Genomic DNA, 11911 nt, shown 5'->3' with positions numbered 1-11911 from the left:
CCAGACAGAGAGAGAGAGAGAGAGAGAGAGAGAGAAGAGAATGTCTTGCTCTAATCTACCATACTGAGATTCCACATTGATATTAGTGATGTGCAGAACATGTCACTATGCCTCGTTTTCATACTTACAATTATAAAGACTCATCCCTCTTTCTTTCTTTCTTTCTTTCTTTCTTTCTTTCCCTTTTAAGTATGACTCTCTCTCCAGTATCAATCTTTGTCTTGGGGATAATTTCCCCCAGAACAATATCTTCTTGTCACTGAGTCCCTGGCCCCATGGAACTCTAAAGACGAAATTTAAAAACTTGAGTCCACAGAGGTTGATGAAAAACAGATATTTATTTCGATATACAAATGACATTTGAACATGTAAATGCAGGAGATGGAGCACCTGGTTTGCACACACAAATGTTGGCTGTACATGCAAGTGTTTATTTCTGTGTGTGCAAACTCAGGGCCTGGAATTATATTTTATTTCATTGGCACTAAGTAGTTACACCAAAGAAATCGGTGTCGAAAGCCAGGGTTGCCTGGTTGGTTCAACGGGACAGAAGGAGATTCTAAATGTGAGCGATATTTTCAAAGTCTCACTGCAACTTTAAAAAAAACAAACCACCGTCATAACAGGAATGTAGATAATTTAAAAGCTGCTTTAAAATGACTCCAACGTTGCGAGTTGTCAGGCCTGGACGTGTGTAAGTCCTGGGGGAGTCTGCTGGTGTGAGCCGTGCACACGCCGTGCCATGCACACACCTCGGCTCAGCACGGCTCTAGCTCCCCGTCCCTTGCAGACCTTTATGAATGAACTTTGGGAGTTTTTTTATGAATGGGAGCCCCAGCCTTGAATGAATCCCAGAGTGACGCGATCTGATTGGCTCTGGAAGCCGTAGCCGCTCCCCCTTCTGCTCTGGGTGAGGGCCAAGCGGAGCTGTGATTGGCGGGCGTGTCCCAGCCCGGGGCTTCATTCACAAAGTCAATGAAACAAAGAAGCAAGAAAGCTGAGCCTGGGAAGGAGGAAATGCACCAATGGGAGGCTCCCCCCGGGCACACAACTGTCTGAGCCGCCAGGAAAGCGAGCCCTTTCCGTGGGAGCGGGACTGGGGGAACAGGTGAGAGCCCGGGCCGGGGGAGCTGGGCAGGAGGGCCGGGGGGCAGTTTCCATTGGGGAGCGAGGCATCACCCCACCTCTTCGCACAAGTTTTGCCAGATGCAGCGCGAACGACGCCTCGTTGCACATCACACCCAGCACTGCAGCCGGGGAGCAGGGAGGGGCGGTGGGGCCGCGGCTGGTAACCTGCCCCCAGGGTCGTTTTAGGAAGGGGCTGAATCTTCGAGCCCCGCTCCTGCAGCTAGGACAAGCCCGTGGGGGTCGGGGATGGGGAGATGCCACGAGGCCCAGCCCGGGACGTGGTGGGCTAAAGCAGGTGCAGCCGAAACTCCAAGGGGCGCTCCCTGTTTGCTCCCCAGCCCTTGTGAAACAGGCTCCCTCTGCCCGTCTCCCCGCAGGTCGCTGCCCTGAGCTGGCTGCTCCATGCCCACGAGGAGTTAACCCATGGACGGGAGGATGAAAGGGTACTTGGACCAGCAAGTGCCTTACACTTTCACACACGTGAGTAGAGCTAGAGCCCCAGGGCTGAGGCTGCAGGCAGCGCTCAGCCCCGGGGAGAGGTGGCCCAGGGCCCAGTCCTGACATGACTTTCCCAAGCTGGTTTGTCCTTTTCTTCAGAAACCGCCCGGAAATGGGACCCTCAGCAGCCGAGCTCTGATGGGCGCCAGGAGACCCATGGACCCAGGCTTAGCACCCCCTCAGGACTCGGAAGGTAAAGGCAGTAGCAACACCCCAGGGGCAGTGGGGAGGGACAGGGCTCATGGGGGAGGAGGTTGCGGGGGGAGGGACAGGGCTCATGGGTAGGGACCAGACCCTCCCCTCCCTCTGCTTCACTCCCCCATTTCCCTGCAGTGTTTGTGTTTCTTTCCCATCCCGCATCACCAACCCTGGAGCATCTTGCTATCAGTCCAGCCCAGGCCAGCCTTCAGTAAAGGCACTTTTCACTTTTCTTGCAGACCTCTTCCAGGATTTGAGCCAGTTTCAGGAGACTTGGCTGACAGAAGGTAGGCACCCATTCCTCTCTTTTTGTTTGTCTCTCATTTGTTTGTGTTTGGTGTTTGCTCTGTTCTTCCTTGACTTCGTTTGCCTAGTTCCAAACATTAAATATATTTTTCAGCCTGGCAAACCTCTAGTCTTGTGTAAATCAAGGATTATGAATCACACTATTGTGCTGGCTATTTGCTTATGAATGGAACTTGGCCCTTGGCCCATTTTCAGTGTCTGCTGGCAACTGCTGGGATTTTGTGTTAATTTGTCACTTATCTTTGTTAGTTGCCAAAACACTGATGATTTCTTTAATAAACAATGGAATGTTGCCTTCAGTTTTGGGAGCAAAATGCTCTTCTGCTAATTCAGAAAAGCCAGTGCTCTGAGGAGGTTGTCTTGGGATTTCTTTGTGCCTCTAAACTGTGTATTTAGTTTTGATGTTTAAGCTGTTTTGCCTTTTTGACTTCAGCACTGAAGGGAAATGATCAAATTTCGATGAGCCCAATTAATTTAAATTGCAACTAATTCTAAGTGGTCTTTTGTATTTGCTTTGACTGCAAGGATACCAGTGGCCTGTCCTCTGAAAGAGTTAAAATGTTTGTTTAATTTACTTATTAGCTGAAGAAGTACTCTTGTGTCTGAGAGAGCCCCTAGTATGTTGTTGGTACTTAACAAATATTTAATAATAATATCCTAAATACATATGGTAATCTGAGCAGCAATCTTTCCCCTAATTCTACCACAACAAGAAAATATAGTCTTGCAAAAGCAGGATTTAAAAAAAAAAATGTCAATTGAATACAAAAAATTGGCTTTTATTTAAAAAAATGTTCTCTGTTCAGTTAAAACCAAAGTGAGAAGACTTTTTGATCAGGCAATGTTCAGGAATGCAGACTTCATGGACACAAAATATCATCTGGAGGCCAGTCCAGGATTAGAATACCCATCTTGTTCCTGCTACAAGGGAAAAAGAGGTGGATTTGCTTGAAGTCCATCTATGTAAATACCGTTCATACACTCAGATTATGAAAGAGGTTCTTTTAACTCTCAAAAACTGTAGAGGTGTTAGCAAACGGACATCATGTCAGACTTGGGTTCTGGTGGAGTTTCCGTTCTGGGCCTTCTGCTCTCTGATATTTGTTTTAAATTTGACACCATTAAAGTCCAAAGAGTTTACATAGAATCTCTTGTGCAATGTTCCCATAAGTAATAGCATACCCTGCAGTAACTAATTTGTGAAATTACTAGAGGGGGAAGGAGAGGCCACATCAAGGTCTCACTGCTATGGACAGAGATAAGATATTGTTAGATAGTAATGCAAACCACAGAAAAATATAGTGAAGAAATTATGGTTCTCTGCCTGAGCATACGTGGGGTAAAAGTTGTAGAGAGCTGCCTAATGGTTAAAGTGCTGGACTGGAAGAAAGAACTTCTGGATTCTGGGCTAATAAATTTGTTAGTCTCTAAGGTGCCACAAGTACTCCTGTTCTTCTGGATTCTGTTTTCCAGCTTTTCTCACTGGCTTTCTGTGTGACCTTGGACAAGCCAATTCACCTCTCTGATCTCCAACTTCCCGACTTGCAAATTCATAATAAATATTAATCCTTTGCCCTTCTATAGTAACCTGCCATTCCAGGATCTCAAAGCACTTTACTGACAGTGATGAATGAACCTCTGTGACGTATGAATTGCAATTCCCCTTCTGAGGCATGGAGCATCTCGGAGACTTGCTCCAGGGTGCACAGCGAGGAACAGACTCCAGGTCTCCTGATACTTGGTTGCACGGTATAACTGCAAGACCACACTCCCTCTCATGGGGGATAATACGGACCCACTTTACCCAGGCAATTAGTGTTTGTAAAGTGCTATGTCATCTTGGGATGAAAATGCAGAGTTCTTATATTTGATTATTGAATGTTTGGAGCTGGGAAAACGAGATTTTGGGGGGAAGGAGTAGGTGGATTGGGGTAGACATTCCTCTTCCCCTGACAAGTGTGTGTGTGTGTGTATATATATATATATATATATATATATAGTAGGGAGTTAAGAGAAGACCATCTATGTCTGTGAAGCTGCCTGCACCATACCAAACCCTATGGACTTTCCCTTCCCACCACCTCTTTCTCTTTCATAAGATCCAACTTCCAGGGCAAAACTAAAGAAATCCTGAGCTTCCCAGTTATTGATTTACAGACCACCTGCATTATAAGAAATGACCAACTATAACAAAAATAATTGTGTTTATTTGTAAAAAAGTGAGATGCTGTTTCCGTGGACACAGTTCTCCTGGAAACTGCCAAAACTGCTGGTATTTTAAATCGAGCTCACTGAGTGTAGTCAGAGTCCGATTGGAGCCTTAGTTGAGATTATGCAGAGGCTTTAACAATCCAGGTTCCGTCCTTAGACTGTAAGTGTGTGGTGAACTGGCTGTTCAGCTAATCTGAGATGCTGTAAATTTGTCAGTGAAACAAACAAATTGCAGGCTGAGGATTTAAGTCCCAATTTCCCTGAGGATAGCTCCCCTCTCAAGCAGGCGATTATTTGTTCTCTGTACTTACAAAACTGCTAGCACATAGCTCCACATACACAGACATTAGATAATAACTGATTATCAAATACGTTAGCAAATGCATCAGATTTAGACAATTCTAAACTACACATATATCTTTGAACAGTGCAAGGGAAAACTGAGAAATTGAAGAAATATGAATAATGTGAAAAAAGTGAAACTTTGAAATATTTTATATATTTCCTGCCTCCACCTCATGCAATGGAGAAATAGAGCTTTGTGTTAAAGGCTCCTGCAATTACTTTTAAAATAAAAGACTGCAGGAAGGAACCAACTTGTAAATATAAAATCAGGAATTAGTTTGTGCCAAGCATCCAGCTATGCACAAAATAAAAAATTTAAGTATGTAACTTAACTTTGTTCTACAATTAGTTTAATCCAGGAGGTTTTTATAGCAGCAAATAGGGCCCAATTTCCACATTGCTCTGGTATAAATCACCAATCTCTGTACATATGCAAGTCTTTTTTAGCAGACACGGGAATCTTAGGCCTTATAGCCATATCTTTGATGCTCTTTTCCACATCACTTTCTGTCTGAATTGGAGCATGTTAGAATGAAATGTGACTCTAGCAGTAGGTAACTGTGGAACTAGTTTTGTGCCAAAGTTTTCATAAACGTGACTCAGGATTCAAAGCTGCAAAGGCTTCCCAGGAGAAAAGTTTCTGTATTTTCCTTAGTTGTCTGTGCTGACTCCTCTGTTTTTAGAACCACTGGGGAAGCGGGGTGGGGGAAATATTCTTCCTTGTGTGACTCTGGTCTGAAAGTGTTGGTTGTAACCCGAGGGAGCCCGTAAATGCTATGGGATAAGATCGGGCAAGTGTTGATGGATTCAGTTGAAGTGACTAAAATAAGCCAGGAGAGAGGCTATGAGAAGCCTGTTTAGTTCTCTGCTCTCTTGGAAGAACGTCTGGTGGCTTAGGGGCAAAGAGGATGGAAGTAAATTTCTTGGACTATGTTTCAGTTATGTGAGATGGAGAACAAATTCGGAGAATTATGGTTCTCATGTAAGTGAGACTGACTGACAGCTCTGGCTTCAGGGCACAGGGCCTGTTGGTGCATCTTCCCACTGCCAGCCCTATAGGCCAGTAGCTCTCAACCTTTCCAGACTCCTGTACCCCTTTCAGGAGTCTGATTTAGCTGGTGTACCCCCAAGTTCCACCTCACTTAAAAACTACTTGCTTTCAAAATCAGACATAAAAATACAAGTGTCACAGCACACTATTACTGTACAATTGCTTACCTTCTCATTTTTACCATATGAATATAAAAAATCCATTGGAATATAAATATTGTACTTACATTTCAGTGTATAGTATATAGAACAGTATAAACACATCATTGTCTGTATGAAATTTTAGTTTGTACTGACTTCACTAGTGCTTTTTATGTAGCCTGTTGTAAAACTAAGCAAATATCTAGATGTGTTGCTGTGCCCCCTGGAAGACCTCTGCGTACCCACATGGGTATGTGTACCCTTGTCCGATTGCCACCACTATCGGGCATTACACCTCAGAGTTGCATTCCAGCCATGCCCCTTCTGTTTGATTCCTCCACCTCAGAGCAGACACCATCCACTCTGTGGGACTGAGATATGGACCATTGCCCTTTGTTCTATGTTACCCTGAGTAAAACTGTCAGCAGCCCAGGACAGGCAGCTGGCCATGATGCTCTATTAAAAATAACAGAATAGACACAGGCTCTCCAGGCAACAGACTGAGACCCCCAAATTCAGCTCATCTGTTGCTGAGACTGAATTTTAACCTACAGTCCCCTTGGTGCTATTGTCCAACTACCACCTAGAGCCTGGGTGCCCTCGTCAGTCACTTGTGATGACAGATTTCTCAAAGACTGTTGTTCACTCTTTGAATTCTGTAGGAATTTTCTTTTCTTCACTCTTGGTTCCACTTAGAGCCATGCAAATTATTTCAAATGACAGTAATTTGAGCTGGCAGTGTTTTACTGACTCCAGTCTAGTCTGTTACTCAGGCCAATCCAGGGTTATTCCCTACAGTATATTTCTGGGGTGCTTTGTCCAGTCTAGTTTTAAGTGCCTCAAATGGCTGGGCTTCCACCAGTGGATGTAGCTGGCTGCCAGTCCTACTATCGTAGTATTCAGGCAGCTGCTAGTCCTGCCTTGCCTCTGTCCTTTAAAGCGTATGGTCTCTATTACACTTTCTGCAGTGCAGTTGAAAATGGTTTTGTCCATTCAGCACTATCAGCCAAAGTGTTTTCAGCAGCAATTTGATAGAGGCTTTGGAGAACAAGCATTCGCAGCCGGTACTCGTTTTCCTGCTGTGAAAAAGCCCAGGAAATGCTTGTAAGAAATAATAATAAAACACTAGCCAGGCCTGTGCTGTCTGGTCTGTATTGTCTGAAAGACTATTTAGTTTATGGCAACGGGCAGGTGCTTGGTCCTTCGGCAGATATCTTATGGACATGCCCTTTGCGATCTCCGTACTGCGCTAGTGACCCGACTGTGTGTAACGGCAGGTCTGTCTGAGCGAGGCTCGGGACTCTGCCCCTATTTGTGTGTTCCAGAAAGCAGAGTTGGCACTTAGCTAAGAGGAATGAGAAGAGCGGGCAGTGGGCACACAATCGCTGGTTGCCACCCTGATTCCAGCTCTGTCCCTGGGAGACTGTCTTGGGCTCTGACCGAAATGTTTCCTGATATTCAGCCTACAACTTCCCTTGACCATTCAAGTGAACCGGTTGGTTTTGGTTCCATCCCCTGGGATCCCACCCTAGTTTTGCCACATCCTATGTTCTTTAGAGACTTGCAGCTGTTTTTCATTCCCTCCTGCCCCCATCTACATTACTAACATTTCCCACTATTTCACCTCCACCGGTGGTGCCAACGCAGAGAAGGATTTTGATGCTGCCGCTATGGTCACGTGGACCTGCTCTGAGCAGGGTTGGCATCAAGGTGTTACCACACTAGCAGCAGCTGGAGCCCCAGGGGAGCTGGACCCTTGGGAGAAATGGTAGAAGCAGCCATAGTTGCTATTTGTCCAAGCAATGCACATTTACCTCTCATCATTGCTTCTTGTGAATCAGCTCGAGTCATTTGTGCTGCATTTTTTAGTTCCCGTTGCTTTATTGGCATCATCCTGGCTGGAGCAAATGAAATAGTCACATGCTCTTGGAATGTTAAAAACAGGTTACCAAAAAATTTGTACCAAAGGAAACTTCTTCTTCCTAAGCGGTGTCGATCAAAGAGCTGCTCGTGCACTTGCTGCTACCGCCTCTGCACAATGCGGCTCCTGCTGGAGATACAGTAAGTCCCCTCCTGCCCCCCGTGTGTCATGGACGGTAGTTTTAAATTACACTAAACCACCTTTTTTATGTCAGTGTTTAAGAGTTAGAGCAAAAACGTGCTCCCTGCTGTGCAACAAGAGTGACCTCCAGTGGCAATCCAGGCTGCTCCTAAGTGAGGTGTCCCTGTGCCTGTCCCCAGAGAGCACTGTTGGCTCTGCCCAGTTCAACTTGCGTCTATGGTCAGCGATATATATTTGCCACTGGGATTCCCAACAGTCAGGATTCCGGGTGGGATCAACTCCCTTCCAGCAGGCTGGAACCCTCTTTGCCGGGTTTCCAGCATAGCTTGTTACTTCGGGTTTTCTCAGCACTATCACTCTACTGCTGGAAACTCAGAGGGGCAGTTGGCTTCAGACAGTTTCTCTGTTCAGCCCCCTCTGAGTCACTTCCAGCTTTTCGTGGGACTTTATTTCCCCTCTCCAGAAGGGAGGAAGCTGTGCACTTCATTTGGGGGCTGTTGAATGGTGGGGTTAGCAGCTAGTACCCCTGGGGTGTAGCTCTCCGTTTAGCAGCAGTAGAATCTGACACCGGTGTCTGCAGCTCTTGCTCAGCTCCGACAGGCCAGGTCCCTGCACTGTCTTCTCCACTTATCTGTGACACCAGGGAAATCCTTGTATGTTTCACTCCCCTGCATGATTTTCACTAGCCTTGAACCACTGGAAAAAAGAACAAAACAACTTGCCCCAAAACTATCAGTTTGCGAGTTTCCTAACTAGGTTTAAATGCGGACCCTAGATCTCTCCCGAGAACATACCCCTTGCCACTAGACACCGTGCTGCATCTTATTGTTCCTTAACCTGCAGAACCGGACGTCTCCAAGCCCCAGCTTCTTAACAATACAGATGAAAAACTCTGGGAATGGAACACTTTCAGCCCCTGAGTAAGAGCAGCGTTGTTCCAGCCCAGCCTGGCACAGATTAGTGCGATTGTCAGTTTCCCTCCCATTAGTTTCTGACCAGAATAGAGGTGGTGGCAGCATGAAGATCTCTTCAATCTGTTAATATGCAAGTGATACGGTAGCTGGTTGTTTAGACCCAAAATATGGCCTAAAAGTTAGAACTTCCTCCAGATCATAAACTTCTCTTTTTACCTGTAATAAAATAAACTCCCTGCTCTAGCCAAGGTGAGAACACTAGCTGCTATTTTCTAGTTCCTTAAAAAACCAAGTGAGTTTTTCCTCTTCCTCCTGCAGTGGCAGCAAAGAGACACTATTCTCTGGGCTGGCTGACCTCACTGATGCTGTGAACAAACTAATAGTAATTGTCAGGTGTTGTATTAGTATCTGTAAATTAGGGTCTGTGTCCTCACTGCCCCTGTATGTGTAGGTGCTGTCGACATTACAAAGTGAAGCTATGCTGTAGTCTGTTTTCAGGATTCATCTATATTAGAAATACCACCAAGACTTGCATCTGACAGTGACATTATTGGTGGACCTGGCCACAATTAGAGAGCTCAGTTGCTCATATTTCAGAGTAGAAGCCGTGTTAGTCTGTATCCGCAAAAAGAACAGGAGTACTTGTGGCACCTTAGAGACTAACAAATTTATTAGAGCATAAGCTTTCGTGGACTACACCCAGTTGCTCATAGATCACAGTCCTATGCACTGTCCACTAGATCCCTGTTACAGAGTACAGAAAATGAGCTGTGTTCCTCAGCTCTATTAGAGACACAAACATTGGTCTTTTCACATAAAATCCATCTTTCCCAAGTGGACAAGGGCAAAAGCCAGTAAATACATCATGTTTCTCCCTTTGCTTGTAAAACCCAGTTCAAAGTTCTCGTCACTTTTAGAAGGATCTTTTTAACAAGAAAAGCAAAGCTGTATTCAAAACAAACAAACAAACCACTAGCAAGTGAGCAAATTGTATCTCTGCTGTCCAAATCTAGCATTTAAAATGCATGAAACAGAGCACATGTAAATGTCGAGAATTTCCATGTTGCTTATCTCTGCTAAGCAGAGAAATACATATTTTCACTAGGCAGAAGGAGTAGGGTTGCCATGTCTCTGTGCGTATGTGATATACATTTTTCCTGCATCATAGTGCCAGGATACAAAATATATTTCAGGGGACTATCCCATGGAAATCAGAATGGACGTCGAGAGCAGCTCTTCTGAATCATGTTGTGGTGTCCCCTTTACAAGTCCGGTCTTAAATACTCACAGTGAGATTGCAAGTCTCGATTTCTGAACTGTGCGGTCCTTCTTATCGTAGTTTAGCCTCATTTAGACTAAAGTTCAGCGCCTACTCCTACAGCTTCTTGCTAAGTCTCCTTTATTTCTATTTTAAAAGTTTCTATACGATTTTGATCATCTCATTTTAAACCCCAACAGATGAGCTGCTGCAGTCTGGCTCTCATCTTCCTTACGGATTGTTCAGATTTATATTTATATACATATGGATATTCTTTTCTTCTGTGGTCTAACTAGAACATCTCACCATATCCAGTGGCTTGGTTCCTTAATTTGTTTCATACAGAAATGCTTAAAGGGATACGGTCAACTTGAATTTTGTCTCAGATTTAATTTTTATTTTCTTTTTTAAAAACCCAAGCTTTTATCAAAATATGAGACTAAAATAAATGTTTCCACCATTTAAAAAAAAAATCCAGACAGTTTTTTTGAAAAGGCTCTAATCCCGAGCAATGCGGTGCTATAAACCTGACAATGAAACTAGACATAAACAAAAGATGAACCAGTGGCTAAGTCTACAAAAATTGCATCCACACATTTTTTTTAAAGGGTAACATTAAAATCTATTAATCTATTCTTTGGCCCCATGCTATTTAATATCTTTATCAGTGACCTGGATAAAAACCCCAAAGTCATCACCAATAAAGTTTGCAGATGACACAAAAATTGGAGGAGTGGTAAACAATGAAGAGGACAGATCTCTGATTCAGAGCGATCAGGATCACTTGGTAAACTGGGCACAAGCAAACAATATGCATTTTAATGTTTTTTCCCCTAAAAGATTTGCTCTAGGAATTATTTTGGGACAGTTCTATGACCTGTGCTATATAGATCAGACTACACGATCACAAGGGTCCCTTCTGGCTTTAGAATCTATCTAAAGAGTCTCCTAACCCAGCTAAAAGAAATACAGAAAGTGAATAAAGAGCATAATATTCCATAATATTGAGTGTTCCTAGTAACCTAGGGAAAGAAATGTACCTGCTTGAAATGTGTTTTCAAGTTGACCGAGTCGCTCTAAAGTTCTGGGGCCTAATTGTCTCATCAGCAGGATCAGTCGATGGGAATTATGTGTGTTCTATTGACAGGATAATGGGGGGCAGCTCCATGTCCCTCTAGTTCTAACCTCTTCTTCCATTATTTGAGCTTTATCTGATGGATAGAGCTCCGTGTCTGTCACGGAGGTCGCAGAAGTCACAGATTCCGTGACTTTCCGCAACCTCCATGACTTCTGTAGCCACCGTGTGCTCAGGTGGCCCTGGGGACAGCCACACCGGCCGCCGCTCGAATGGCTCTGCAGCCAACCACTTGGGTGGCCCGACAGCCAGCCACATCAGTCGCTGCTGGAGCAGCCCCGGGGCCAGCCAAACCGACCGCTGTTTGGGCAGCCCCTGGGAGCAGCGGCAGTTGGGCAGCCCCAGAGGCAGCCGGAACAAGCAGCCACTGCTCAGCGGCCCCCGGCAGCTGGTGCCGCTGGCTCCCCCCTCGCAGAGCAGCGACCCACCCTTTGTGCCCCCCAGCAGTGGCCCACCAGGTGCCCCCCAGAGCAGTGGCCCCCCAGCTAAGATTTATTCAGGGATATTTATAGTACAAGTCATGGACAGGTCACGGGCCATGAATTTTTATTTATTGCCTGTGACCTATCCATGACTTCTACTAAAAATACCCCTGACTAAATCATAGCCTTACTGATGAATCTCGTATGGTGCTTCTGGCTGCTGTAACCCCTTGCAGTGAAACT

General features: G+C 45.0%; 1 protein-coding gene across 5 annotated transcripts in view; it reads left to right on the top strand.

Moving 5' to 3' along the window:
- Window positions 1–987: 987 nt before the first annotated feature.
- ETV4 (ETS variant transcription factor 4) overlaps window positions 988–11911 on the top strand; it is a 44426-nt gene continuing 33502 nt past the window's right edge. For all 5 annotated transcript variants that reach the window (XM_054014073.1, XM_054014070.1, XM_054014074.1 and 2 more), the window contains exons 1-4: window positions 988–1108; window positions 1506–1608; window positions 1726–1819; window positions 2064–2111. In XM_054014073.1, the coding sequence (XP_053870048.1) occupies window positions 1552–1608; window positions 1726–1819; window positions 2064–2111 (199 nt within the window). In that variant the 5' untranslated portion in view covers window positions 988–1108; window positions 1506–1551. The remainder of the gene's footprint in view (window positions 1109–1505; window positions 1609–1725; window positions 1820–2063; window positions 2112–11911) is intronic.

The sequence above is a fragment of the Malaclemys terrapin genome, chromosome 25, assembly GCF_027887155.1.
Source record: "Malaclemys terrapin pileata isolate rMalTer1 chromosome 25, rMalTer1.hap1, whole genome shotgun sequence".
NCBI lineage: Eukaryota > Metazoa > Chordata > Testudines > Emydidae > Malaclemys > Malaclemys terrapin.
Note: the sequence above shows the minus strand (reverse complement) of the source record. Positions and strands in the feature narration are given on the sequence as shown.